Source organism: Naegleria fowleri, assembly GCF_008403515.1.
Source record: "Naegleria fowleri strain ATCC 30894 chromosome Unknown tig60, whole genome shotgun sequence".
NCBI classification, from domain to species: Eukaryota; Heterolobosea; class Eutetramitea; order Acrasida; family Naegleriidae; genus Naegleria; species Naegleria fowleri.
This window is the reverse complement of record NW_025407992.1, coordinates 79,063-106,418: the sequence shown is the minus strand read 5'-3', so window position 1 is coordinate 106,418 and position 27,356 is coordinate 79,063. Positions and strand designations below refer to the sequence as shown.

General features: G+C 36.4%; 16 protein-coding genes across 16 annotated transcripts; 11 read left to right on the top strand and 5 right to left on the bottom strand.

The window, feature by feature from the left end:
• Nucleotides 1-84: 84 nt before the first annotated feature.
• FDP41_008134 (uncharacterized protein) lies at nt 85-426 on the bottom strand (the record flags this gene model as incomplete). The annotated part of the gene is made up of 1 exon (XM_044711955.1): nt 85-426. The coding sequence occupies one exon, from the start codon at nt 424-426 to the stop codon at nt 85-87; it is 342 nt and encodes a 113-aa protein (XP_044558143.1).
• A 266-nt stretch (nt 427-692) lies between these two features.
• On the top strand, nt 693-1,350 carry FDP41_008133 (uncharacterized protein; the record flags this gene model as incomplete). The annotated part of the gene is made up of 2 exons (XM_044711954.1): nt 693-726; nt 794-1,350. The coding sequence occupies 2 exons, from the start codon at nt 693-695 to the stop codon at nt 1,348-1,350; spliced, it is 591 nt and encodes a 196-aa protein (XP_044558142.1).
• Nucleotides 1,351-1,386: 36 nt separating this feature from the next.
• FDP41_008132 (uncharacterized protein) lies at nt 1,387-1,758 on the top strand (the record flags this gene model as incomplete). Its single annotated transcript, XM_044711953.1, has 1 exon — nt 1,387-1,758. One exon carries the CDS (start codon nt 1,387-1,389, stop codon nt 1,756-1,758), a length of 372 nt encoding a protein of 123 aa, XP_044558141.1.
• A 472-nt stretch (nt 1,759-2,230) lies between these two features.
• FDP41_008131 (uncharacterized protein) lies at nt 2,231-3,712 on the top strand (the record flags this gene model as incomplete). The annotated part of the gene is made up of 2 exons (XM_044711952.1): nt 2,231-2,988; nt 3,079-3,712. The coding sequence occupies 2 exons, from the start codon at nt 2,231-2,233 to the stop codon at nt 3,710-3,712; spliced, it is 1,392 nt and encodes a 463-aa protein (XP_044558140.1).
• Nucleotides 3,713-4,562: 850 nt separating this feature from the next.
• FDP41_008130 (uncharacterized protein) lies at nt 4,563-5,027 on the top strand (the record flags this gene model as incomplete). The annotated part of the gene is made up of 2 exons (XM_044711951.1): nt 4,563-4,567; nt 4,661-5,027. The coding sequence occupies 2 exons, from the start codon at nt 4,563-4,565 to the stop codon at nt 5,025-5,027; spliced, it is 372 nt and encodes a 123-aa protein (XP_044558139.1).
• An 875-nt stretch (nt 5,028-5,902) lies between these two features.
• On the top strand, nt 5,903-8,468 carry FDP41_008129 (uncharacterized protein; the record flags this gene model as incomplete). The annotated part of the gene is made up of 4 exons (XM_044711949.1): nt 5,903-6,672; nt 6,767-7,311; nt 7,361-7,813; nt 7,990-8,468. The coding sequence occupies 4 exons, from the start codon at nt 5,903-5,905 to the stop codon at nt 8,466-8,468; spliced, it is 2,247 nt and encodes a 748-aa protein (XP_044558138.1).
• Nucleotides 8,469-8,778: 310 nt separating this feature from the next.
• On the top strand, nt 8,779-11,923 carry FDP41_008128 (uncharacterized protein; the record flags this gene model as incomplete). The annotated part of the gene is made up of 4 exons (XM_044711948.1): nt 8,779-9,580; nt 9,799-10,665; nt 10,862-11,453; nt 11,599-11,923. 4 exons carry the CDS (start codon nt 8,779-8,781, stop codon nt 11,921-11,923), a joined length of 2,586 nt encoding a protein of 861 aa, XP_044558137.1.
• A 111-nt stretch (nt 11,924-12,034) lies between these two features.
• On the bottom strand, nt 12,035-14,602 carry FDP41_008127 (uncharacterized protein; the record flags this gene model as incomplete). The annotated part of the gene is made up of 1 exon (XM_044711947.1): nt 12,035-14,602. The coding sequence occupies one exon, from the start codon at nt 14,600-14,602 to the stop codon at nt 12,035-12,037; it is 2,568 nt and encodes an 855-aa protein (XP_044558136.1).
• A 318-nt stretch (nt 14,603-14,920) lies between these two features.
• On the bottom strand, nt 14,921-16,152 carry FDP41_008126 (uncharacterized protein; the record flags this gene model as incomplete). Its single annotated transcript, XM_044711946.1, has 2 exons — nt 14,921-15,384; nt 15,459-16,152. 2 exons carry the CDS (start codon nt 16,150-16,152, stop codon nt 14,921-14,923), a joined length of 1,158 nt encoding a protein of 385 aa, XP_044558135.1.
• A 1,288-nt stretch (nt 16,153-17,440) lies between these two features.
• On the top strand, nt 17,441-17,962 carry FDP41_008125 (uncharacterized protein; the record flags this gene model as incomplete). Its single annotated transcript, XM_044711945.1, has 1 exon — nt 17,441-17,962. The coding sequence occupies one exon, from the start codon at nt 17,441-17,443 to the stop codon at nt 17,960-17,962; it is 522 nt and encodes a 173-aa protein (XP_044558134.1).
• Nucleotides 17,963-18,001: 39 nt separating this feature from the next.
• Nucleotides 18,002-18,748, top strand: FDP41_008124 (uncharacterized protein; the record flags this gene model as incomplete). The annotated part of the gene is made up of 1 exon (XM_044711944.1): nt 18,002-18,748. The coding sequence occupies one exon, from the start codon at nt 18,002-18,004 to the stop codon at nt 18,746-18,748; it is 747 nt and encodes a 248-aa protein (XP_044558133.1).
• Nucleotides 18,749-18,865: 117 nt separating this feature from the next.
• Nucleotides 18,866-21,323, top strand: FDP41_008123 (uncharacterized protein; the record flags this gene model as incomplete). The annotated part of the gene is made up of 3 exons (XM_044711943.1): nt 18,866-18,884; nt 19,027-19,268; nt 19,329-21,323. The coding sequence occupies 3 exons, from the start codon at nt 18,866-18,868 to the stop codon at nt 21,321-21,323; spliced, it is 2,256 nt and encodes a 751-aa protein (XP_044558132.1).
• Nucleotides 21,324-21,374: 51 nt separating this feature from the next.
• FDP41_008122 (uncharacterized protein) lies at nt 21,375-24,434 on the bottom strand (the record flags this gene model as incomplete). The annotated part of the gene is made up of 1 exon (XM_044711942.1): nt 21,375-24,434. One exon carries the CDS (start codon nt 24,432-24,434, stop codon nt 21,375-21,377), a length of 3,060 nt encoding a protein of 1,019 aa, XP_044558131.1.
• A 475-nt stretch (nt 24,435-24,909) lies between these two features.
• On the top strand, nt 24,910-25,698 carry FDP41_008121 (uncharacterized protein; the record flags this gene model as incomplete). Its single annotated transcript, XM_044711941.1, has 1 exon — nt 24,910-25,698. One exon carries the CDS (start codon nt 24,910-24,912, stop codon nt 25,696-25,698), a length of 789 nt encoding a protein of 262 aa, XP_044558130.1.
• A 243-nt stretch (nt 25,699-25,941) lies between these two features.
• FDP41_008120 (uncharacterized protein) lies at nt 25,942-26,481 on the top strand (the record flags this gene model as incomplete). The annotated part of the gene is made up of 1 exon (XM_044711940.1): nt 25,942-26,481. One exon carries the CDS (start codon nt 25,942-25,944, stop codon nt 26,479-26,481), a length of 540 nt encoding a protein of 179 aa, XP_044558129.1.
• A 231-nt stretch (nt 26,482-26,712) lies between these two features.
• FDP41_008119 (uncharacterized protein) lies at nt 26,713-27,189 on the bottom strand (the record flags this gene model as incomplete). Its single annotated transcript, XM_044711938.1, has 1 exon — nt 26,713-27,189. One exon carries the CDS (start codon nt 27,187-27,189, stop codon nt 26,713-26,715), a length of 477 nt encoding a protein of 158 aa, XP_044558128.1.
• Between the last annotated feature and the right edge of the window lie 167 nt (nt 27,190-27,356).

The window sequence follows — 27,356 nt, the reverse complement described above, 5'->3', positions numbered from 1 at the left end:
TGTGTTAAAGCAAGTCACTTGAGATCATGCAACAGGTATTTGTGAATTTGCGAGACTGGTTATGTGAAGGTTGATGTCACTAATTTACCAAAACCATTTCAAAAAAGAAAACATTCCACTGCTGTTGTTTGATGACGAAGAGGTATTCGATGATTCACCGTTCAACCTATCAATCTTTCGATTCACCGATTTAAGATTGTGTTTTTGCTTTTCAACTTGTTCATCATTATCTTCCAAAATTTCTTTATGGCTATCCAATTCTTTTCCCATATCAAGAGCAATGGCTTTGATATTCTGAACTTTGTTCAAAGCAACATCCAGCAATTTATCTTGTTGCTCATAACGATGCTTTTGAGCTCTTAAATAATCTTCGAACACTTCGTTTGACGATGATTTGTTGTGTTGTTTCATGTTCATTGTGGTCATTTTCTTTGTGTTTCAATGTTGAGTCCGTTCTCTTTTGTAAGGAACAAAGATAATTACCAACAGAGTGTGGCTTTGGTTGATTATTTTTAGAGCAACGACCATAAGATGATTCGTTAATTGAAAGACAACAGTTTGTAATGGGGAGGCTCTTACGTCAATGTTCCAAGTTCTAATTGTGAGTTACAACAAACAGAATCCTCTTTACTGTTCCTCTTCTTTCAAGAAAGAAAAGAGATCAAACCTCCTTGTTGTTGAACTCTTTGAAAATGGGCATGTTCCACTCCACCAGTGGAAAATCAGGTAAGTAATATTGTGATGATGAAGATGAAAGGTTGACGTGATCAACGGGTTTGCATTGAACACAAAGGGTACAACCTGTATCTACAGCCCACTCCGATCGTTATTGAGAAGGATATGGCCATCCTTCTTCTCAAAGAAGAACAACGACTTCGGAGAGACCCTCAAACGCAACAAGCCTATTCTAAAGCTGATGATGATCTTCCTCGAATTGAAAAGATCACCATGGACTTGCAAGAACAAGTGGTTGCCAATGTTTTGGGAATGAAACGCAATACCTCTTTGGTGGTTGATGAAAAGTTTAATCAATTCATGATTGCTTATCGAAATTTACGATGCCGATTCAAAGATGATCCCGAAGTGAATACTCTCACCGATTACTTTAAGTACGACATGTCCCGAGCATGCACTCTCGAATGGAATACAACTTTGGATTTGAGTGCAATTTCAGTGGTGGATTTGATGGATTTCTATGATCATCAATCTCATGAAAACAATCATCAAGCACTCGGAACAATTTCCTCTCACGAATTGGCTCTCCAACACACCCTCTCATTGAACGAGTTATTGAAGAAGAGAAATCCCAACAATTTACCAGTGGCACTCATTGGTGCCAGTTATTCCTGACCACCATTTAGAAAACATCGAGACTTTCTCCATCGCATGGTGAAGACATTCAAATCTCGAGTGTTTTTCTTAACAGTTTACATTAAAGAAGCACATGCATGTGATGAGTGGAAGTTGGGAGACAATATTTGCATTCAACAACACAAATCCATTGAGGAACGATTGGATGCCACTAAACTCATGATGAAGGGTTTGAATTATCATATTCCTACTGTTGTGGACGGAATTGAGAATTCCTTTGAAAAGATGTTTGCTGTCTGGCCTGAGCGTTACATTTTATTGGAAAATAATGATGCCAAATTGTTGCATGTGAGCAATCCTGAAGCGTATGGACATAATCCTCAAACATTCTGTCGAGTGTTGATGGATTGTGAGCTTACTAAAGTTGCTCCCAATACTATGGAATAACTCAAACCGAATAGTATCTACCAAATGTGTGTCACAAGTACCACTCGTTTCTTTTGCCTTGCAGAGAGCGTGACATAACTCTCCAACAAATCACACGAATGTGACTAAGAGTTTATTGAAATTCTTGTGCAAGACAAAGAAGTGAGTGTGTGTCATCAAACGTACTGAATGGTTGAACAAATTATTAAAAGAAAATATGTTTTCCACGATTTTGAGGTTGCAGTTAATTCTTATTTGAAAAACAGAGAAATCATAATGGTGACATCTATGGTAATTATCCAAATATGGCTATCTTCCTTCTGTCTCTTCTTCGATAGATGCCTCTCCATCAACTCCACATTGGAAACAAAAAAAGAAAAGCTTCTTCATACATCTTTTGATCACAAACCCTCCATCCATCCTTCCCATCTTTTTGTATTAATTTTGACCAAATTATTTGATTTCAACCGTTTTTCAACTCCGAGTAGACATCATGACATCCTATTTTCATTCCATGGTGGCAATAATAGCTGCTCCATTCGACTGCCAACCACCATCATTACAACCTTGTCATCAAACCATTCCTATTGATGATCATAATCATTTGAATCCTTGTTTCGATCTATTGAATGCTCAACATTTGTTTCAAACGAACAACAACCACAACGCACAACATTCCAAACACTTCTTATTTCTCAATCGGGATATATTGAGTGAAATCTTTTCATTTCTTCCCATGTCAATGGTTTGGAGTCAATTAAGATTTGTTTCTCGAGAATGGTCGGAGACAAGTATTCGAACAAGAAGTTGTATTGATTTTGATCAATGTAGTGTGGAGGAGTTTCTCGTGACGAATTGTGGCGTGAAAGATTCTCAGTTGAAACAAGCTTGGGAGTATTTATTTGCTTACATTTTGAGAAATTGTCGAAATTTGAAACGATTTTGTATCAAGTTGAGAGAGGAACGAGAATTCTTTAATAATTCACATTTGAAAATGTTGGCTCAAAGACATGGAAGGACTTTACAAGAATTAGAATTGACGAATTGTGTCAATATTACAGAGAATTTGGGTTTTGACAAAACCTTTAGAAAATATTTTGTGAATTTAAGGAAACTCAGTGTGATTGGAAATCGATTTATTCATCATTCCGTTTTGAGACATCTCACCAAATTAGAATCACTTCGAATTGAAAAGTGTGACAAGTTTTATCGATCGGGAGATTGCTCTCGTTCCTTCTCTCAATCCTTAATGTAAGTAGAGAGTTTGTTATTCCTAGATTAGATTCTTCAATAATTCGCATTAATTCGAACTTGATGTTCTCACCTTTTTTACCATAAAAGGTACTTTAAAACTGACAAGTGCTCACCAAAGCACATCTCTCATTTAAGGAACTTGAAATTATTGGATTTGTCTGAGGGATCCATTGAATCACAAAATTTTAGAAATTTGAGTGACCTCTCTACCGATCACATGCCAGATTTAACTGCGATCGAAACAGTTAAACTAGACCCTTATGAAGTAGAACATCTCTTGTCCAACAATATGAAGTGTAAGGTGTTGCTAATTGTGGAGAAGAGATGTCGTTTTCCATTGGCATGCATGGAAAGTCTTCTTCAAATTTATTCGACTGTGAAAATTAGTCTTCCATCTTCCATGACTCTCTTTTTAACTCAAATACTGTCACTTTTATCAAAAGCAAATGTCACACATTTGGATGATGACGATCGAGATCGAGTTCAGCGATTGAAATGTGCTTTTTCATCCATGTTAGAAAATGTGCATCATGAAGAAAATAACTTGTCACCAATGACAGCAACGTCGAATTTTAAGTATTGGAATATTGATAACTTTTTTGTTTATCATGAATTGTTGAGATGTCTTCCTTTTAGTGTGAGAGAACAATTTTATATTGAATTTGTGGAGAGAGAACGACAAGAAGAAGCAAGAGAGATTAAATTTCGAATGCTCAAGTAATTCGTCGTTAGAAGACGATCCTGTCAGCAATCAACGTTCAGAAAAAAGAGCATCAGCTTAAATGCGTGATGGTTTTTATGAGAAAAGGACAAATAATTCACACAGACGGACCATCATGCTTCATACATTCTCATCTCTTCTTCACGATGAAAAATCCTTCCGAAACACCCTTGCGATGGATCCAAAAGCAAATCAGAGTTCTTTTTGTTCACATTTCTCTCAACGATTATATTCACATAATACTTTGATTCATGCCCGAGTGGTATTTTCAGATCGTGGATCACTTCAAGACATTCTTTCTATTCATGACTATGAAAGAAATTTGGTGGAAGATTCGATTCGTTTGTAAACATTGGTTCAAATATTGTCTATTCGCAAGAAAGAATATCGATTTTGATGGTCTTTCCGTTGAAGACTTTTTATTATTACATCCAAATGTCACTCCTAACAATATGGAACATGCTTTTAACGATCTCATGTGTCACTTGTGTTGGGAAGAACCAAGGTCATGTGGTGCTGTATTTCCTTTGTGCACCATGACAGGAGTGACCATTTATTTGAAAAATGAAGCTCCTTTGTTAAGAAGTGAACACTTGATTGAGCTTTCACGAGTGCATGGAAAAACTCTTCAAGAACTTTGCTTGCTGGGAAGATCCAACATTTCGAGAGAAGGTTTCAAACAATCCTTTTTAAACCTTCAGATATTGGAAACATTGTATGATAATTACGCAATGGATCATGGACTGTTACAATTAATTTCCAAAAATGAAACATTTAGTGGTTCAGGAATGTCCATACTTTTTGAGAGAAATCAGAGTAAAGGAAAAACAAGCATAATCAATATTGCTTAATGACGTAAGTAGTCATTGTTAAAAGAATCACTTGACATACAGAAATTGCTTCTTAAAATTCCATCTATTGAATACATGCATATATTCAACTCTGTAGCTTTGTGTGTTGTGACATTCCACACACGAAGAAAATTGTCAAATCATGCAAGAATCTTCTTGTGGTCGATTGGACAAAGAACCATAAAGCCATCCTTCTTCCAAACATCTTGCCTCCTCATATTACCATTGATACTCTCATTCTAAACGCTAACCAACTGGAATTTTGTTTCGAATTTGAGTTTCAAATCAACCAATTATACATTGATACGACAAAGAATCTGACAGATTTGGAAAACGTCATTAGTTTTGCTTTATTTCAATTGAAAAAAGATTTGAAATTTCCTATCCGTTTACCATACTGTTTGAAAGAACCTCTTCAATTTGGAATTGACATTCTAGACTGTGGCGGGATTAAATTCACATGAAGAGACAATCACCATGTCCCACACAAGGAAGTGATACTCTTTACGTAAGTGTGAAAACAGATCTTCCTGACAACTATGCTTCTTGGAGTGTTCTCTACAACAAGATTGATAAACCTTTGGACCAAGTGCAGAATCCCTTTCTTAATAGGCACGTCATTAATAATAAGAATACGGTAACCATTACACGAAGTGATCTTTTCAAAATCCTGAAAGATCTTGGTTTCATTCCCAAAAAATCGACATTCACAACAGAAACTCAGGATCAACCATAGAAAGGAGATGATCGTGACATCCATTTAATAACTTTTAGAATCCTCAATACGGAGAATCACCACTCCCTCTTGATAAGTAAAACCAGAATGGATCATTTGAAGAAGGGATCTTCGTTAGATTTCAGGATGATCATAATGGATCAGATTTTCCTTAGGCCGATCTTTTGTCTAGGACATCTTTCCTCAAATGTATTCCAAGGCCTGAACCGAACATTGTAATAACAAGTTTGCGATTCATTTTCAAAAGAACACGGCGTTTCTCGTCACATTATAAAACATGACATGAAAACAATGAAGAAACTCACTGGTATTCACTCTCTTTTTTCTACGAAACAACTCAAGTCTGTTGTCATGACAACTCTCAGTTGTTCTTCTTTCATTTAAAAATAAAAATTCACTCAGAGGTCACCAAATTAAGAATTTCCAAATTCATGCTGAGTTGTAAAGCTCTGAGAGCAGTTACTTCTTTTTGTAGGATTATTAACGGTTGGCATGAATGTGGTTCGAACAATTCCCAACCTTGAAAAAAAACACTCAAAGTTGCCTCTTTCAGATTGGACTTCTCGTTGTTCACTCCATAATATATTTATAAATAGATCCAAAATGTCATACACAACCATTCCTTTTTCATCTATTCTTCACAATGAAAAGTCCTTCCGTCACTTGCTTGCTGCTGATCCTCACGCCAATGAAGTCACATTCACAGCAGTAAGTCCATTGTTCGATTCATTCGATGCGTCAACTGTCTTTTCAAATGAAAGCTTTCTCGAACACATTTTCTCCTTTCTTTCCATGAAAGATTTGTGGTGGAAAATTTGTTTTGTTTGTAAATGTTGGTTCAAACTTTGTTTGGCCACCAGAAGAACCATTGATTTTGATGGACATTCTATTGAATATTTTCTTTTGAATGATAAAGAAATCCAACCTTCTCATGACCCTTATGCCATTTCCACATTCGTCAACAAGGCATTCATTGATCTAATGCTTCATTTGTGTTGGACAATACCAGAAATATTTGGCAGAGTTTATCCTGTGTGTAAAATCCAAACATTGAAAATCCGTACTGATCCTCACAAGGATCGTGCTGTAACGTTGAGAAGCGAACACTTGATTGAGCTTTCTCGAGTTCATGGTCAAACTCTGAAGCATCTTTGTCTCGAAGGAAGATCCATGATCACAAGAGAAGGTTTAAAACAATCGTTTGAGAATCTTACAATGCTTGAAAGTCTTTCCCTTGAGGAGAATGAAGCCATGGATCATGAAGTTGTCCATTATGTACCAACTTCTCTCAAGAGAATCACATTAAGGAATTGCGAAAACTTTTTGAGAGAACATAGAGAACAGAAAGAAAAAGTTCTTTTGAGAAATTTAGAGTAAGTAGTGTTCACTTCAACATTGAGGAGAAGTTTTTGATGAATTTTCTTTTACATCTTCATGATCGTTACTTGTGTTTCACATGGCGATTAGGTATTTATGTTGTCCCATGCACTATACAGAAATGATTTTTCAGCATGTGCATTCCGTGAGCGAGAGATTTGTTTTGGATTGGTCCAAAGATCCACACACTTGCTCATGGAACGAATGTTCACTCGATTCGAATGTTAAAATTGACAAGTTGGTCCTCGATGGGCATCAAGCACTCTCACTCTATCCATTCCAAATCAAGATGAACCAATTGGAAATTCGAGATCGTTTGGTACAGGCAATGGTCTTTGCATGTCGTCATTTACATGAACTTGACATTCCTCTCTTAATGTCACCTCAAGCAAAGGCCCTTGTTGAAGAATCCTTAAATGTTCTCCACCACAAAGAATTGATGGATGTGATGGTTGTTGATCGAGCTCGTTATGAACAAGTTTTAAAAGACATTCATCGTGTTTTGAATTCTGTTTGTTGGATCAAGGAAGATTCAACAACTCTCAAAACAACCTTCTTACTTCCAACCGTGTTTCAACTACTTGAGAAATTTCAATTCCTTTCTTTATCCATGATTGAGATTCTAGAGGAGAACAGTTTCGAATTGAAACTTTTTTTGGATTATTTCACAATTCAACGTGATAGGATCAATAAATGAAACTGTTCCAAGTTCATCTTCCTCTGTTCCAAGTTCTAAATATTCCAAAAAAAATAAATTCATGTCTCTTCCACCACCACCACCCATCAGCTCCTTGATTGCAGTCAAACAGAGGACACCTCTCAAGAGTTCCATTTCATCATCAAATTCCGTTTCTGATGAATTACTTGTTAAAATTTCCTCCCGAAAAGAACAACAAGTTCAAAAATCACCAAAAAAAGTCGAATGGGAGATTCCAGAACATAATCAATGGTGTAAGAAAATTGTAACCTTTGTAGTGATCAGCGACACCCATAACAAACATGATATGTTGAATTTACCGGAAGGTGATGTATTGATTCATTGTGGAGACATGTCCGATGATGGAAAGATTGAAGAAATTCAAACATTTAATGAATGGCTTGGAAAGACTCCATACAAACATCGAATTGTTATTTGTGGTGAGTGTTGGCATGTGTTTCATCACCACCACAAATTTAACTATTTTCAATTTGACCAATTTTCAAATTTTATGTGGAAAACATATAACCAAATTCATTAATAATATTTCATGAAATTATGAAAAACAAATAACCTATTTTATTCATTTCATGAAATTATGAAATTTACTATTTAGGTAATCACGAAGAAGAAATTTCTAGTCGTTCCCCTTCTGAAATCCAACAACTCATGTCAAATGCCACTTATTTACACAATACCAGTATTGTCATTGAAGGTATTAAAATTTACGGAACTCCCTATGTTTCCAACATGTCAGACATGCCAGGAGAAAACAAAGCATTCATGTCACGACGTGACAACAAGTTCTTTTATAGAAGTGAATCAGAATTGAATGATTCAATTTTTTCACAAATCGACCATGACACGAATATTTTAATCACTCACACACCTCCAAAAGGAATTCTTGATGGAATGTTACATTTTGGGAGTCCTTCTTTAAAGAAACGAATTAAGGAATTGAAACATCTTAAAGTCAATTGTTTTGGACATGTTCACATGGGTTATGGTGTGGAACGAGTGGACAATGTGACCTTTATTAATGCAGCAAGTGATGGAGATGAACATCCTATTTATTTTAATTATCATATCCAATAATGACCGAGTTCAAGCATCAACAGAAGCAGCATTATTCATATAATTGTTTAATTATTATGTTGTATAATTATAATTTCATATTTTTGGAGAACCAACATTTTGACATGATTGCACACAACTGTCATTTGGTTGTACATGTATATTAAAAATTTTATGAATCTTTCACGTAATTCAACAAGGAGGATCGACCCCAATGATTCGACCAATGTTGTGAGTGGTGAGTGTGTAACGTAACAACAAATCTCATAAGTGTCATTCTAAAATCTTCAAAAGGACATTCGTTTTGACAGTTGACTTTTTTCAAAAAAAAATGTTCAACTCGAACGTTGTTGGTGGTGATATCGATGCCTTTCTTCTCAGTGTTGGAGGTGGTGGTGTCAATTCCACTTCACAACTCTCCAAATCAAATTCACAATTAAAAGCGCGAGATGTGTGGCTTTACAATCAACTCAAAAAATCTCGTTCCTCTTTTTTCGATTCTTTTAAATTCAAAGTTGTGATTGGAACATGGAATGTGAATAGTAAAGTACCGAATTATAATGTAACAGGATCATCACTATCAACACAAGAAGGTACTCTTGAATCGACAACCATGATGACGGGTGACATGTCTTCGAATGTTTCATTATTCTCTTCTTCATCATCATTGAATCTAATGGATATGAATAATAATATGATCAATAATAACAACAATAACAACCTCTCATCATCATCGGTACCACTATCCTCTCAAAATAATTCCACCACAACTTGCTTTTCATCCTCGTCATCCTCATCATCATCACTCGTCTCGACAGGAATTACCAACAAACATCCACTCGATGAATGGCTTCATCTCTCCGAACAACCCGATATCATTGCCATTGGATTACAAGAAATTGACATGACTGCAGAGGCCATGCTCAAAAAAGAAACACAATCAAAATTGGAATGGATTCATGTGTTGGAATCGGAACTCTCTTGTTCTTCACATACTAAAACAAAATATGTGAGATTGAGTGATAAACAATTAGTGGGAATGTTTTGTTGTGTGTTTATTGCAGAGAAATATTTATCACAAGTGAAAGATGTTCAAGCAGTGTCATTGGCATTGGGAGCGATGGGTGTGATGGGTAAGTAGTACAAGTTTTGAGTGTTGGTGAATTTAGTGAATTCATTGCAATGTTTTTCAAAATCACTCTTGTGAAATCAATGACATTTGACACTTTTTCACACGCGCTTCGTGATGCTTTCTCTGTGACATTTTCACTTACTACTCTCATTCTTCTGTCTTCCTCTGTGACATTGAATTCTCTGTAAACCTTTTCATTTTGACATGTCAAAATTCCAGGTAATAAGGGTGCTGTTGGAATTCGATTGAAAATTGCTGACACAAGCATGTGTTTTGTCACCACTCATTTGGCACCTCACATGAATGGCGTTCAAAAAAGAAATCAAAATTTTATGGACATTTTTACTCAATTAGGTTTTGCCAAATTGGATAATTCATTACTGGAATCGACTTCTGTCGAGTATGGAAGCTCCTCTGCATTGACAAGTGTTACAACATCGAGTAGTGGTAATTTAACACTCATGACAGGCGTTTCAAGTGGATCAAGTCATTCAAATTTGACATCACAAAGTCTTCTCAGTTCTTTGACCAATTCGATTGCGAGTGGAAATAGTGCAAGTTCTTTGGCTGGTGGAAGTGGTAGTGCAGATGATTTTCATGTCATTTCTTCACCTTCAGAGAGTTCAGCAAGTAGTTTAGGTCTCACCACTTCTGGAAGCCAAGTCATGCTTCCCGATCAACATGATTACTTTTTTTGGTTTGGAGATTTGAATTACAGAATTGACAATTTGGATCGTTCTCAAGTCGAAGAATATGTTCGAGACAAACAATACAAATCTCTTCTCGATTACGATCAATTGACTGTTGAGAAAATGAGTGGAAGAGTTTTCATGGGATTCAAAGAAGGTCGAATTAATTTTCCACCCACTTACAAGTACGATCCTGGTACCTTAATTTTTGACACGAGTGAAAAGAGACGTGTCCCTTCGTATACGGATCGAATTTTATGGAAGGGTGTGAAACGTGATCAAGTCAAACAATTGTGTTACATGACTCATTTGAATTGTTTGATTAGTGATCACTTACCTGTGAGTAGTGTCTTTGAAACGGAGATTCAAATGGAAGTCGATTACAAATTCCGACAATGTAAGGAAAAACTGTTACGAGAATACGACGCTCTGTACAATAATAAGGTCATTTCTGATAATGATCTACCCAAAATATCTCTCTCGACCAGTGAAATTCGTTTCAAAGATGCTCGTTTTGGAATTCCTCAAACTCAAATATTGATTGTGAAAAATATTGGAAATGTGGTTTGTGAATTCTTCTTTGTCAAAAAAAGGCATGGAAGAACGATATTGTGAAGATTGGCTCACAGTTTCCAATACACACCGATTGCTTATTCCAGGAGAATCTATTGAAATTGAGTTAACATGTTGTTTCAATGCTCAATCAGCTCCTCCTTTTAATTTAGATGAAACATCGAATTCAACAGTTCCATTCGAAGATAATCTCATTATTCATGTTGACAATGGAAACGATTATCCTCTCAAAGTTTATGGAAATTATTTGAAATCCTGTTTTGGAAATTCTTTGAGTAATTTAGTTCAATGTTTTACAAGTGTGAGAGATCCACATTGTAAAGATCAAATTCAACTCGAATATGAAGATGGAACTGTATCAACATTGAAATCCTTATATATCCCTAAAGAACTCTTTTTCATGTGTGACCATATTGTGAAATATGGATTGAGAGAAGAAGGATTGTTCCAAGTTCAAGGAACTACAGATCAAGTGAGAGCATGCCGTGAATTGTTGGATAATGGAATGTCTCTCTCCAAACATTTTAATGGAAATATTCATTCTGTGTGTACATGTTTGATTCAATTTTTTGAAAGTTTGATTGAACCTATTATTCCTGGAAAGTTATATAGGTAAGTGAGTGTGTATTCTGCATTTCCTTTGATTCCATTCAAAATATTGAACTTTGACAACATTGCGAAAAAATCATTGAACTGTTCCATGTTATTATACTATTTATTTCAAAATATATTTTCATCATGATATGCATGACACAAGACTTTTAATGGAGAATTATCCCAATGGAGATTTGTGCCGATATTTAATTGATTCCAATTTATCAAGCTCTCATTACAATGTATGGCATTATGTCATGAATTTCTTGAGAGAAGTCTTAATGAACAGTGATGCCAATGGATTAACTACAGATTCATTGGCACAAGGATTTGCTGACGTGTTAGTTCGATCTCCAAAATATTTGCCACCTGAAGTCAAAAAGAAACATTTGAAAGGAAAGATTGTCATTATTAAGCACTTTTTCACAAAGGAATATAATCAGAGAATGGTTGCAGTTGAAGAAGATTGTAATTTATTTAAAGTGTAGTATAAAGTTTTATATTGTGCTAAATTATAGCAAGTATGGAAAGATCGAATAATTTTAAAATGAATATCTTGGATAAGGTAATTCAAGTTGTTTCGTGGCATCTTGTTGTGATCAAGCATCGGCATATTTTTGAAATTCTTCAAAGGTTTGTGGAAAGGTACAACCTTCAGCAGTGGAAATGGTTTTACCAAATTTAGCTAAAGAGAGTGAAATAAATCGTTTCGCTTGCAAATATCCATCTTCAATCATGGCATATCTATCTTTCTTCATTTCATTAAGTTCTGATATCATGGTCATTTGTTGCTGTGAACAAACTTTCAAACTTTGCTCCAACAATGCTTCTGCAAGAATATTCAAAAATCCTCCAGTATTGAGTAACAATAAATTCACAAAGTGACACTTTTCCTTTGCGACAGGTGTCACGACGTGAATACTCACAAAGAGACTATTTGTTGTCTTTTTTTTCTTCATCTTTGATTTCTTAGAATCACGGTAAATATATTCACTTGGATACTTTTCTGGGTTTAAAATTGCCTTGTTAATCATAATATATCTTCCTTTCACATAGACACATGTTCCAGCAGCATAACAAGTTCTATTGGTAAAAGGTCTTGGATATTTCACAGAAAATTTTGTTAACCAACTGGGATAAACATCCTTATTGGACTCTTTAGAAAAATCAATTTGTTCAAATTCGTGTTCTCTGAAAGAAACAATTTTACCTTCCTTGTCTTGATCGAAGAGTGTGGTTGGAACAAATTTTGTCATGGCATACCCACTGCAATGTCCGCTTATCACCACTTCTGCTGAAAATGGTAAAAATCCAATGATCTTTGCGTTGGTAAATCCTCCCATTCCAATGTCTTGAATATCCACAAATTGATCTCCTTTCGTTGAGAAAATATTTAAGCTATTGACATCTAGCATGTGTTTTAGGCAGGACATGTCACTTGCTGCCATTTCACTAAAATCTAAATCTTTTTGAGTGATATATTCTCGAAGTAAATCTTCTTTACGATATCTTAATTTGAGTACCTTTTCAACGTCTTCAGGGTAACAACACGAGTTGGCAACATCTCCATTTTCAAGGACGAAATTTTGCCAAATTTCAGATTGAGCAAATCTTGGTAAAATATCTTCTTTTACCAATAATAGTAGTTCTAATTCAACTTGATCAAATAAGATATACTTGACAAGCAAGTCCATGTCAATATAGCTTTGCATGTTTTGTAATGCAGCATTTCCAAATAATCTATGCTTTGATTGACCATCGATATTAATTTCACTATCTGCTCCATTCCTTAAAAAATTATCCATAATTTCAATCATTAACAGGTAAGCTTTTTCATAAATCTTCACAGTGGCACTGGGATGTAAAATCGTATCTGAATTAGTGGTGGAAGCTGTGTTGTCACTTGTCACAGACTCTATATCCTCATTCGTGACATGGGTGGTGTGAAAGAGTTTTTCCTCCTCTCCAACTGTTGATTCTTGATGAACTCCGTTCACCATTCCAAGTGAATTTTCATGATTGTTTGTATTTTGGGTCCAATTTTGATTTTCAGAACAATTATTTCCAAATCCTGTGGTGGGAGTCGTTGGTGAAGTGACTATAGAACTATTAAGGTTGATAATTGAGGTGGTGGTTGGAGAAGTTGCCACTGGTGATGATTTTCTTGTCAATAATGAATTCAATTTGAAACGTTTTTCACTAAAAGTTGTTTTTTGTGAATTCGTCATTGGTTGTTGAGTTGTTAAAGACATTGATACTTCTTCTTGTTTTGTGGAAGTCGGAGATGATGCCTTTACTACTGTGAATGATCCAACCACATCATGATCTTTCTCAAAAACAGGCGGTTGTGTGGAATTTTCCCTTCCTAATTGAGTAATCTTTCCAGAAGAGGAATTCATTGAAGGTTTGACTTGTTGAACAGAAGCTGAACTGGATAAAGGAGATCTCGGAGAGGATAATCTTCTCAATTCATTTACACCACTGTTGTTACTTGTACTGCTTGGACTGGTTGGAGTGACAGCAACACCTTTTCCTGAGACTTCCATATTTGGAAATTGTTGGCCTTGGTGTTGAGAGGTATTAGTCATCATGAGTGTCTTTTCGCTTCCACTACTGTGACTTCCCAAACTCGAGGTGCTCTTCTTTCGAGACGTCGTCGTCTGAATATTTGGAGTTTCATGAGAAAAAGGACGTCGACGATGACCATCGCCATCACCTCCACCATTCATCAAAGGCTCCAATAATTTCTTATACTTTTTAATTTCAACCAAACAATCCAACGATTCCAACACTTGTTTCTGATCTGCAAAATAACGAAAACATTGTAATGTTTTTTCATTGGATATAATTCGTTCCAAATTGGGTCGCATATGAATGTCAATGATGTGGTTTTTACTGTCCATTCGTTTCTTTCGAAAGAAAGTCGTATTGGTCGATGATTGCAATACTTGTTGTTGTTGTGGAATGGATGATTGTTGTTGAGATTTCATCATTGGAAAAGGAGAAGAATTCTCTCGACGATGCACTTCAAAAGGGGATGATGAAGAAGGAGAGGGTGGAGAGGAGGAATGAGTGGGTGATGATATTCCTCCGTTTTGATGGTTGTTGAGATGACGATGACTCTCCTCGGAGATGGTCAACGCCCGAAGAATGGTGGAAGCAAACATGGAGTGTTGAAACACGAGATGGCAACGAAAGAGGTTGATGTAGTAGGTGGAGGTAGCAGTGGTGGAATGATGATCCTCGATGTTCGGAGGAGGTGGAATGACAGCTGTCAGCTGATGTTTGTTTTTTTGAATTGATGATGATTAGCAATCACAATTCCTATGATCATAATACCATGTCCATGAGGCAGGTTCAGGACTTAATTGGGCTTACAGAAAAACCTTCCATAGTGAGAGAGATAATAATTAATATTAAATCCTATTAAGATATGATTCTCACAAATATGTATTGAAAATGATCCTAACATGTCCATGAGAATATTATTGGTACTGAATCTCTGGATCAAGTGTTTTTCCTCTGTAGCAATACATGAGAGAGGGATCAGTATTTTCTTTGGCATTGGCAAATGCTTTCTCTTGTGCAATGTGTGTTAAATCTACACTGTGATACATTAAGGCAGCGTTCTTTTCTGAAAGACTGTTGTCGAACATACTCCAGAGCATTTGCTTTCGTTGCTCTTCATCTCGACTCATAAATTCACGAACAGAATCTCGAATGACGGATTGTACAAAATTAAGGTGATCCATTTTGTAGTATTCTTCCAAGTCAAACCATTGGCATTTTGCAATTTCATTGGTGTCAATATCGATTTTTCTGCTTTTTGCTTCAAGAAGGCAAATAAAATAAAAATCACTCTTTCCAAATCTAAAACCAAAGAGGTGACGGAAGCCCATGATGCCAATGAATGACGACTTGACTCCTGTTTCTTCAAATACTTCACGCACTGTTTAAGTAGTTATTGGCGATGTTAAGAAGTAAATCCAAAATGGTGAAAATCTCAATAAATGTTTGACCTACCTGCTCCTTCTCCAATATGCTCGTTTGGATCATCGACACTACCTCCTGGAACTTTCCAAAAATCTAAATGTCCCATTCCCTTTGGCTTCCTACCGTGACGTTCGGTACAAAGCAAAATTTGATTTCGCTTAAAATCAATAGTAACACCTCCTGCACCAACATAATGCTGTGCATACTTTGGAATCTTGTTGGGATCTGCTTTAGGATCAAAATTATAGGTTTCGGGAAGCCATCTCGTTAACATGAGCATGTCTTCATTTGTATGATGCATCTTGAACTGGAATTTCTTCAACAAAATCGGTATGTATTCAGAAAATTCTGAAGTGACATAAATCCAAACTCCTCTTTTCTTTTTCTTCATCCAGTATTGCAATGAATTGGTCATGACTTTTTCAAAATTCTCAATTTCTGAATCAATGGTTATATTTACTCCATTATAATTATCCTGTCTTCCTGAAAGAATTTGAATGGTTACTTTTTGTCCATTCTCATCGACATCCTCAACCTTTTCTACTCGTGCTGAACTTTCTTTTTGAAATTTATCATTCCTTTCTTGTCTAACACTGGAAAACAATTTGTTACTACTAAAAGTACAGCCATTATTCGATTCGGAAATTATTTCGGGATGATGATTAGGCTCGATCATTTCGTTTTGCTCCGATGATGATGAAAATGTTTTTGCTTGTTGAGACATTTTTTTCAAAGAGTTTTGAATGTTGTACTAATAGGAACATTCAAATGATTGAGAATTGATCTTCTCAGAGATACTGAGCTGAACATGATGAAATTTCAATGATCATACTCATCATCAGTGGAATTGAGAAGAGAGAATTAATGAGTATTCAATAGAAAATGAACAAAAATCCATTTCCCAAACCAAACTTACTACAGAGGGGGTGACACTTCCTTAACTCAAAACCGTGCTGACAAGTTCAAATATTTAACTCCGCCCGTAATCATCTTTCAGTGATGGGCGAGTCTTAGCTTCATCGGTTAGTAAGTGACGAATTTGATTGGAATCATCTTTAAAACATTAGCATCATTTACCACAAAGTGTGAGAAGATGGTCTTGATAATTAATCTTGCATTCTGTTGGGCAAACTTTCCCTCCCCACCCTTTCCAGAGCAACTCAAGTTTGGAAATAGTTTTTGGTAAGTTCATAAGTTTTAGGAAGTGAATTGGGCACTGGTTGGTAGCTATACCAGTGACGAGTTTGGAAAAAGTAATTAACTAAGGTTGTGGGATGATTGTTAGCTGTTACTCTTAGATACAACTACTGTCTGTGCAATCAGTGGTTGGATTCATTCAGAAGAGGACATTACTTTCCATTATTTTCGATTCCTTCTGAATGGGCAGAGTTTTTGGCGTCATGGGACGTGTTTTTCACTCTGTTCTAAGGTACCATCCAATACAAGAAAACAAAATTCTCAAGTGTAAAAAGGGTTTGGAAGAAACAAAAGGAAATTCTGCATCAAACGCTCGAGAAATTAATGGAAAGAAGCACATACAAGCTCATTGAACAAACCAACGAACTCTCAGAAGGAGCCAAAGAATTCGATAGTCTTGGCAACATACATTTTCTCTTCCTCACAAAGGTCATCGTTAATGTACAACTTGAACACGTATTCAGCCAATCATTTTTTCAAGATCATCCCAAACCAGGCATGTCTTTGGCATCTCCATCTTCCAACGTCAGTACTGAAAGCGACGACATGGATTTAAACGATCATGAAAATATTGTGCTTTCTGAGAGCGCCACCACCACAATACAAGGAACAAAATCAAGTACGACAAGTGTATGAACATGGACAGGTTTAGAAGATTCAAAAATTTATTTAGACATGTTCCTGAACAGCATGGAAAACCATACCAATCATGCCAACCATCGTGTGACATCCAATAATGTTCATCGTCGAGACTAAAAAGCCTTAATCAAAAACTTATTAAAAAAATTTCATTTTTCTCGTAAGAGGTTGAAAAAATGGCTCACCTGCTCAAAAGCCTTTCCTTTAGCCAAGTTAAACAGAATATTAAAAAGATTTTTGATGATGGGAAGGAGAAATATGTTGCCAATTGTTCTCCCATGAGCCAACTCTTATGTTTGGCGGTAAATGAATCTGTATTGAAGGAGTTTCTTGATAGGGCAAACAATTATAAATGTTTGGATGTCATTACTTTCCCGGAAATGCTTCCTCTTCAAACCAAGGACCTAAACGCCCTCTCTTCGGTGGTTTGGAACAATTTACAGGACTTAATTAAAGAGATGGAGAAGGAAGAGAGAGAAAAAGAAGAGTTCGGGAGAACCTTGTTTGATGAAAATCCTAAGAGGACCAATAAGAAAAAAAAGAAAGCCCAGAAGGCAAGAAGAGATGAACCTCAAACCTCTGAATCTGTTACTATTAACCCTGCTTTAAAAGACCAAGATTTTCAGAATATCTCGAATACATTGGCTCCAAATTCTTCACTCCCAAACCAAGATGTTGGAGGCCTTTCAACTCCCTAAGAAAAAAAAATGATCTCTCTTCTCAATGAATTTAAGGGAATGGTGATGGATGAGATGAAAGCTCTTAGAATGGACATAAAGGAGGTTAAGGAAGATATTATTGAAATGAAGAGGGATATTAGTGAAATGAAGATGGATATTGATGATTTGAAGATGGATATTGGCCAAATGAAGACGGACATTAATCAAGTACGAGGAACGATGTTCCGAAATGACTCGATGTTTTATGAACTGCTAGTGAAACAACATTTCGAAAAAGATCCTGCATTTGAAGTTTATCATTCGTTCATTCTTGACAGACAAGAACATCAAGGATCATTTGACAGTGTAGCAAGAGATGATGAGTTAAAGGAATGGAACAAAGCTCTTTCTTTGCTTAAGGAAAATGGTACTCTTGATGACCAATCAGTGGTTAATTTGTCTCTCAAGCCAAGATGTATTGAGTTCAATTTTGTATTGGCTAGAAAGAACTCGACCGAAGTTGATATTATTGAAGCAACAAGTTCCGAGCTCAGACACGATGGCATTTTATGGTTTAAGCTCATTCAACTTGAGAGGCAAATAAGGTTTTATGAGAAGTGTTTTCCTACTCAATATATTAGTCGAATTGGAATTATATTTCCAAAAGGAAATAATCCACACTTCGACAAGTCTCTAAAACGTCTAATAAGCTCCTCAACCATTTTGGAAAGAATTCGTCACTACCAAAAACAAAAAAAATTTGTTCTATTGCCTTTTGGAACCAAACCTTTCTACCAACAAAAACTTTACTCAAAGGAAGAATAACGTTTAAAGTTGATTCAAATTGATTAGTCAATAAATAAATATTGGGGTTCATGACTTGGAAAAAACTTGCCTTATTAATTTATGCTTTGTCCTGTCACTTCTTGTCCTTACAAAAAAATGCGTAAAGTTCAACAAGGTATGCTTTTAAAAATGATGGTGATGATGACCATCGGATCCGTTATTCATTGTTGTTGGATCTCTATGATGATCATCGTGATGTATATTATGACTAATGGTGATTGTTTGTACTATTTGTAACTAAATTTTCATTGAAATAGCAAAGAAAGTTGATATCAAAGCTCCGAGACCAGTGATCAACACAACGGAATCATTCTTTACAGCCACGTGGGTGTTATTGAAACAGGCGATACAACAGATTTATGATAAAAAGAGTTCGGATCTATCCTATGAAGAGCTCTACAGAAGCGCATACAAAATTGTTTTAAATCGTCATGGAGAATTGCTGTACAATAATGTAGAGACTTGTATGCGTGAACATATAGATTCATTAATGAACAATGTATGTACAAATTGGAACAACAGATTAGTTGTGTATTAATTTTCGGATGATGATCAACAGACTTTACGAAGGTGTTCTGATGAATTATTTCTAAAGACAATTTGCAACGTATGGGAAGAGTACAAAACAGAAACATCAGTCATTAGCAGTGTGCTCATGTATCTCAACACCAATTATGTACAGAAGCAACAACAGCTACAACAACAAGTTGTCACAACCTCATCCGTACAACAACCTCAAGTGATGCACACTCTCTTTATATATGACAATGGCGTGGAGCTATTCAAAAAGATGGCAATTTATCAGTATCAATTGGGAGATAAAATCAGAAAAATTATACTGGATTGTATCGAAAAAGAAAGAAATGGTGAATCTGTAGATAGACTTTTACTAAAGAAAACAGTGAGAATGCTATGTGAGATGAATTGCTATTTAGACATTGTCGAACAGCCATTATTGGAGACAAGTTCTATATACTTTTCTCGACTTTCACGAGAATTATTATCTCAAACCTCGGTGACTGACTATTTAAAATTGGTAGATGAAAGACTCAGAGATGAGCATAAGCGAATTCAATATTATCTCCATCATTCGAGTAAGCAAACATTGGATCATGTTGTTAGACACGAAATGATCACCCAACATCTCAATTTTATAATGGAATCTTCCAATGGATTTTTGTCCTTAATCAAAGACGACAAGATCTCAGAAATGCAAATAATGTATAATTTATTTATTGTTAACGAGAAGGAACACCTCTCAGTTATGATCAACATGTACAATAAGTACATTAGCGAATACGGCACAAACTATGTTTTGGACGAACAGAAAATACAGGCCTCACCTGTAGCTTTTATTGAAGGGCTGCTCGAACAAAAACGAAAATATGACAAAATTACCTCTGTGTCATTCAATAAGAATGATCGATTTGCTAAGGCTCAAAAAGAGGGAATGGCAACGTTCGCAGATGGAACAAAACAAAAAAGACTTGCCGAATTTTTATCTCTTTACATTGACAGTATTATCAAAAACAGTGGATCTTCATCAAGTTTGGAACAAGAACTCGATTCACAGCTAGAAGAAGCATTAGAATTATTTGACTTCTTACGCGATAAGGACATTTTTGAGACTTACTATAAGGTCCACCTTTCCAAGAGACTATTATCTAAAAGTCACCAAGCACAACCTGAAAAATTATTCATTCTCAAGCTGAAGAAAAAGTGTGGATATAGTTTCACTTCAAAAATTGAAGGAATGTTTAATGACATGAAACTCTCTGCTCAAGCAAACGAACAGTACCAACAACATAAGGCATTCAACTCAAAACCTCCAAAAGTCGACTTTTATGTAAATATTTTGACTCATTCATTTTGGCCTGCATATACATTGTCAAATGCTAATTTGCCTTTGGAGCTAAACCAATGCTGTGATTCATTTACTCAATTCTACAATGATGTGCATAATGGCAGAAAAGTAACTTGGCAAAAAGCGTTAGGTGATGGCATTCTTGTTTCGAGGTTCCCAAGTGGAAAACACGAACTTGTCGCTTCGACATTTCAAATTGCCATACTGATGCTCTTCAATGATCAATCGGAATACACTTATGCCAATATTAGAGAACTTACTCAAATTCCAGAGAAAGATTTGAAAAAGAACTTGACCATCCTTTGCATGAACAAGACAAAAATCTTAATGAAGGAACCAAAAACGAAAAACCTGGAGGACAGTCACAAATTTGTTTATAATAACGATTTCAAATCTGCAAACTATAGAGTGAAGTTAGCGCTAACTTCAACAAAAGAATCAGAAGAAGAAGTGCAAGAAACTGAGACCAGGATAGAGTTGGAAAGGAAGCCTGTAATCGAAGCTGTGATTGTAAGAGTTATGAAAGCTCGCAAGAAATTGCACCATAATGTTTTGGTCGAAGAAGTTGTGAAGCAGCTGCTAAGCAAATTCAAACCAAATCCTATTGAAATCAAAAGAAGAATTGAAAATTTGATAGAAAGAGAATTTTTGACAAGAGAAGAGAGAGAATTCTATAATTATGTGGCGTAAATATTAAATTTTGAAAAATATCCGATAACAGTATTTATTATTATTGTTTTTTTAGAATAAAGACATATGTTTGAACACTCTATGAGGAACACCACCGCTCATAAATAGTAAATCCTCCATAAAATCTTCCTTGTCTCCAAATACAAATGCAGAAGCTTGATAAAATTCAACAATATTTTCAAGTTCTTCGTACGTGTATCTTGGTGGAACATAAACTGGATCCAATACTTCGTCTTTTGGAATGTAAACTCTATTTGGAGTCTTATTTTTGTTAGTGTTAGCAGCAACAACGAGCTTATTTGGAGCATTTTGTTGAATAATTCTGTTGAGGGCTCTCACAAGAGTGTAATTCTTTGCATGAACTCTTTGTGGAGGAACAGTGGTAAAATCATCAAGGTTACCATAGTGGTAGTATGTATAGTCGTGCAAGAAATTGTAGTCGTCAATTGCAAATAGCATTGGAGTCTCCTTATCATTAATTAATTCGTCCATTACGAATTTGAAGATAACAGAAATGTTGCTTTCCATCAAGAGAGCATATTCGCACAGTTCGTACAATGTAGTTGGCATCTTTTGTCCGGACTCTAAAGGCAAGTTAAATGTTCTGCTTAACTTCATTTTCTTCAAAATTTCAGAGTTTCCTGACATAAAGGCCTTCAAAAAATCTCTTGTTGGAAGTGGAGCATCAAAGTATCCTTGTAGTACTGGTGATGGCTCAACAAAGTGAATGCCATAGGTCCAATGATATGCTGATGGTATATGAACAACCAAAACACCGTTCAAATATGCATTGTACACACATGTTGCCAAGCAGGCGCTCTTTCCGCTGCCTTGAATACCCGTAAATAAATATCCAGGATCTGTTGTTTGTTTTCTCTTATTTTTTGCCAAGCTTTGGATCTCGTTAATGATTGGTAAAACTGGCTCTCTTACAAGTAAAGCCCTTTGCAAAATTTGGGCAAAGGTTTTATCCAAGTCTCCGCCTGTTCCAGTGATGGAGAAGTACTTCTTGTGGTTTTCGGGAGTAATAACAAACAATCTTCCAACATCGGTCTCAGTAAAATTGGCATCAGCATTAACAAATAAATGAGGATGGGTGGCAAGCATGAATGGTTCGTATGGATTGTCATGCTTGAGTACTACTGTATCCACAAATGATTGAGCCTCTGTGACTTGATCTTCTGCTTCCTCTTCTATTTCTTTTGGAAGTTCTTCTAATTCTAATGCACGAGTGACCTCATCATCCAAATATTCGTCGAGCTTATCGTACTCAGTCTTTATCTCTTCTCCTTTTTCTTCAGCCTGTCTTTCTCTGATTTCCTTTCTTTGAGCCTGTACCGACTGGAATGGCATTTCAGCAAATTCTAATTGCTTTTCAATAAAATCTGATTTTTCTTGAGGTGTCAAATCAGAAAGTTCTGGCAGTAATGAATCATCCTCTAACTTAATTCCAAATTGTTTTGCCACGTCGAATACGTTGCACTTTTTGGCAATCATCATGTCTTCATTGTTCACATAGGTTGGAATGGAGAATTTTTCGTTAAACTTTGGCTTATTTCTGAAGTTAGTATACGTGCTTGTTGCATCTGGAGCTTGTTTACTTCTTTCGTCCTCTAGCACTGCATTAACTTTTTCTGAGTTACCCATTTGGACTTCGAATTGTTCAGTCAAGTTCAAATTAGTATTGTTATATCGTTCCTTAATTTCTTTTTCTTGACGCTCTTCCGCTTCTTCCTCTGGTTCTTCTTCCTCATCAAATTCATCTTCAACTCCTTCCTCTTCAACATCTTCTTGTCCAACCTCTTCTACTCCTGCAACCTCCTTAGCCTCTCCCTCTTCTTCTTCCTCTTCTTCGCTTACGGTCATTTCCTCTTTCGTTTGCAATTGTTCATCTTCTTCCTCTTTTGTTAGGTATTCCAATGATTCTGGCATTGGAACTTGCAAAAGCTCACGCATTTGTTCTTCAATTTCTTGTTCTGATGAAATTCTAAAATTATCTGGAGGTGATACAGTTTTTCCAGCATTAAATTCTTTTTGAAGCTCATAAACATCAAAACCAAAGAGCTTAGCTTGCTGTACAAGATCCTCAGTAATTTTTCCCTGATTATTCTTCAATTCGAGATAAGTGAGATATCTTGCAATCTCATCAATGCCGTTCATATAGTTCACATAGGTGGAGTCGTGTGCTGGATAGAGATTGTTGTTTGAATCCATGCTAGACAATGTAGCAATTGTAAGTGGTTTCATTTCGTTAATCAGGTTGGAAAACTCGGAAAGTGTTGCTGCAACATCTTCGCTGCTTTTTTCAGTTTTTGGGTTCAAAATGTTCTTTGGAACTCTGCTGCCCATACTGGAAAGCCTATCTGCAACCTTTTCAATGATTTTCAATTCATTCATATCAATGGCATACACCTCCTCTTGAACTTGTTTAAAATCAGCCTCTTCCTCTTCAGTAAGTATGAACTCCTCAGTTTCTTTGAGAAATTGATCCGTATCTTTTACTACTTGCTCGACATAACTAATTTGTTTGTGTCCCTTTCTTGGCTTCTCTTCTTCATATTGCTCTCCCTTTCTCATCTCCTTTTCCAATGAATCAGCAATAGCATTACCATCAAACATGCTTTCCTCTTCGTCTTCTTCCTTGAGACCCAACCCAAATTCATCCGAAAAAGTAGGAGCAAGGTCTGGTTCCTCAACATAGGGAACATCAGCTTGCTTTTTATCTCTTTTGATGAGCAAAGGCATTCTATTGTAGGTATCAAAGAGTTCTCCAGAGTAAATTTCATCCAGAATTGTTCTATTCAAGTCTCTTGGATGAGCATCCATCTGAAGATTCTCCATGTCCTCGGCTACGGTTGCTGATGATACAGCTTGTTCTTCCTTTGCTACCTTCGACTCTACTCCTAGTTGTTTCTTCAAAGACAAGACAGGCTTTGTGGTCTTGAAAATATTAGAAGAAGAAGTAGTTTGATAGAGTCGTTTTTGTTGTTGTTGTTGTGTGTTGTTTCTAACGGAGGTGGTAGTACTCGTCATCGTACAAGCCGAATGGCAGCAAATACTGCTGCTGATGCGATTTTTACTTCCCACAGCAGAAGCGACTCTTTTGAACATTTTTTAGCAAATTTTCATTCGATTTTACAATTTATTATTGATAAAGAACGACTCAACGTTGGGGATGTTTTTCATGCCACCATGATCATCTCTTTTGTTGAAAATACTTTTTACATTTATTATTGTACCATTCATTACATGGTTCACTCACTACTTTCATTCCCTTTCTTTCACTTTCATCTTTCTCTTGTTTTAATAATGATGATATTTTGAAAGTGGGTGATATTTAACGTCTCCCGGATGAAACCATCATCTAACATTTTCTCCTTCAATCCACACCAAGAAGAGAGGACAAGGAAAGCGGCGCCGTCCATTGGTTCCTCCGTCATCATCGTTGGAGATGGAGTTATGGGTCAATTAGGACGCAAGAGTTGGCGAATGGACTTTCATTGGTGGTACATTTCAAGACCCAAAAGAAACTTTTAAAAGTCTTTGTTCTCTCTCTTCGCTCCAACACAAGACATAATCAAACAAAATGCAACCACAACAACCTTCCTCCTCTTCAACCACTGCTTCCATTCATTCCGTTCTGGGAGATTTAGTGGCACACTATCCTCACTCTGCTCCCATCATTCTCAACGAAGAGAATATTGATTACTGTTGTGGAGGACAGAGACAATTGTTGGAGGCTGTTGGCAACGATTCGGAACATGCTCAACGAGTGATTGAGAGAATTCTCAAGAAAGAACAGTCCGCAATTGAGAACAAGCAAAACGAAACGATCAATTTCTTGTCCATGTCGGCACAAGATCTTGTGGATCACATTATCGAACATCATCACAAGTATTTGAGAGAAAACATTCCAAAACTTTCTGAACTCTTATTGAAAATATATACAGTCCATACAGGAAAGTTGCTTCAACAACATGAAAAGGTTTCAGAGGAGACTAGAAGATCCATTGAACTCTTGGAAAATATGTATCGACTGTTCATGAAACTCTCTACTGAGCTCTTAATACATTTGGTGAAAGAGGAGAAGGAAATTTTCCCAACCCTTATTCGATATTTAGAAGAGGAAAAGGATCAAACTCATCACACCGAATCATCAAGAAGACTTGTGAAAGATTTTATCGAGAGCCTTCTGAAGGATCACAATGAGGCTGGTGATGCCATTAAAGAACTCGCCAGCATGAGAAAGACATTGCCTAATTATTGCAAAACTGTTGAGTTGACGAAGAAACTGTTGTTAGAAATGGAGGAGAATTTATATATTCATGTACACTTGGAGAACAATATTCTTTTTAAGAGAGTTCAAAACATGTAGTGATTTAACTCTTCAATCTCATTCTTTTGCATGACCATGGAGAATTATTATTACGAACAGAGTGAAACTTGCCATAGTACTTGGGAAGTAACCGAGCAATCCAGCATTCAATAATCATCAACCTTTTTTCTCTAGATTGACGTTTGGTTGTGTGCTCATTTCGTTTAATAAATTTCATAATATATAATAATTTGAATACACAAACCCCGCCAAATGTATCGCTCGCTTGTACAACAATAAAAAATGGCAGAATTGCACTTGATTGGAGAAATTGCTGGAGCCACAGGCTTCTTTGAGGATAATTTATTTTGCTCGTTTCATGTGGAGAAGGGATCCCATTGGACTCATGTCAGTGGCCTTGAAAAGGGGCAAACTCAAGTGAATAAACGACACTCGGAAGATCGAGTGAATGTATTTGCTCATCCCATCGATATTCACTATTCAACTCCGACCGTTGTAGGATGGCCTAAAATTGTCATACAAATGTGGTATCAAGACAGCTACGGAAGAAATGATTTTGTGGCGTACGGAGTGTTAAACGTACCTTCGCAAGGAGGATTTTTTGAGTTGGAGTGTCCAACATGGAGGCCAGTGGGCTCCCTTAAAGATCGGATATCGGATTTCATTGTAGGAGGAAGAATGCAAGTGAAGGATTTGTCTATTGTACATAATGGAGAAGATCGGAGAAAGCAAACGACCATTTCATGCGGAACCGTTTACATCAAATTGTCGGTGCTGCTGAGGAATTTCAAAAAGTATGGAGTGACAACCGTACAACAATGATCTCATCTCTTCTTACATAACCTTAAACGAAAAGCGAAACAAATGAAAATTAATAATTTATGTATTTTTAAAGTTTTATTTGAATTTATACATGGTTGTCGAGTTGTCGAGATCTAGGGTGATGGATCAAAAAATGCGTTGCACAATCCTAGGTTGTTGTGTTGTGCTTCACAGGCAAGGACAAGGTGGAGGTAAAATTTACAAGAACAAGTTAGGTGTTCGATCAGCAGATTACTTGCTTTCAGCAGGCTTCTCTTTCTTTTCCTTCTTCTCTCTCTTCTTGGTCAATGGCTTACCAGAGGATTGTTGATACTTGGTAACAGCCTTGGTACCTTCGGAAACAGCGTGCTTTGCCAATTCACCAGGGAGGATCAATCTGACAGCAGTTTGGATCTCTCTTGATGACAAGGTCTTGGTTCCGTTCACTCTACACAATTGAGCAGCTTCATTGGCAATTCTTTCAAAGATGTCTTGAATGAAGGAATTCATAATGGACATTGCCTTGGTGGAAATACCAATGTCGCTGTGGACTTGTCTCAAGACCTTGTAAATGTAGGAGCTGTAGGATTCATGTCTGGACTTCTTCTTCTTCTTGTCGTCATCAGCTTCACCTTCAGCCTTGTCTGCCTTTGTGGTCTTTGGGGCCTTGGTCTTCTTGGTTTCCTTTTGCTTGTCGGATTTTTCAGTCTTCTTGGTTGCTGGAGCCATTGCTTGTTGTGGGGTGTTGTTGTTGTACGATGTTCACTTATTTGTTTTGTTTGTGCTAAGAGTTATCATCAGGCTCTTGCATAAATACGCTGAGCGGTGTAACGAATTTTTTTGGTTTACAAAATTGAAGTGGATCGAAATTTTTTCGGTGGCCTGGCACTTGAGAA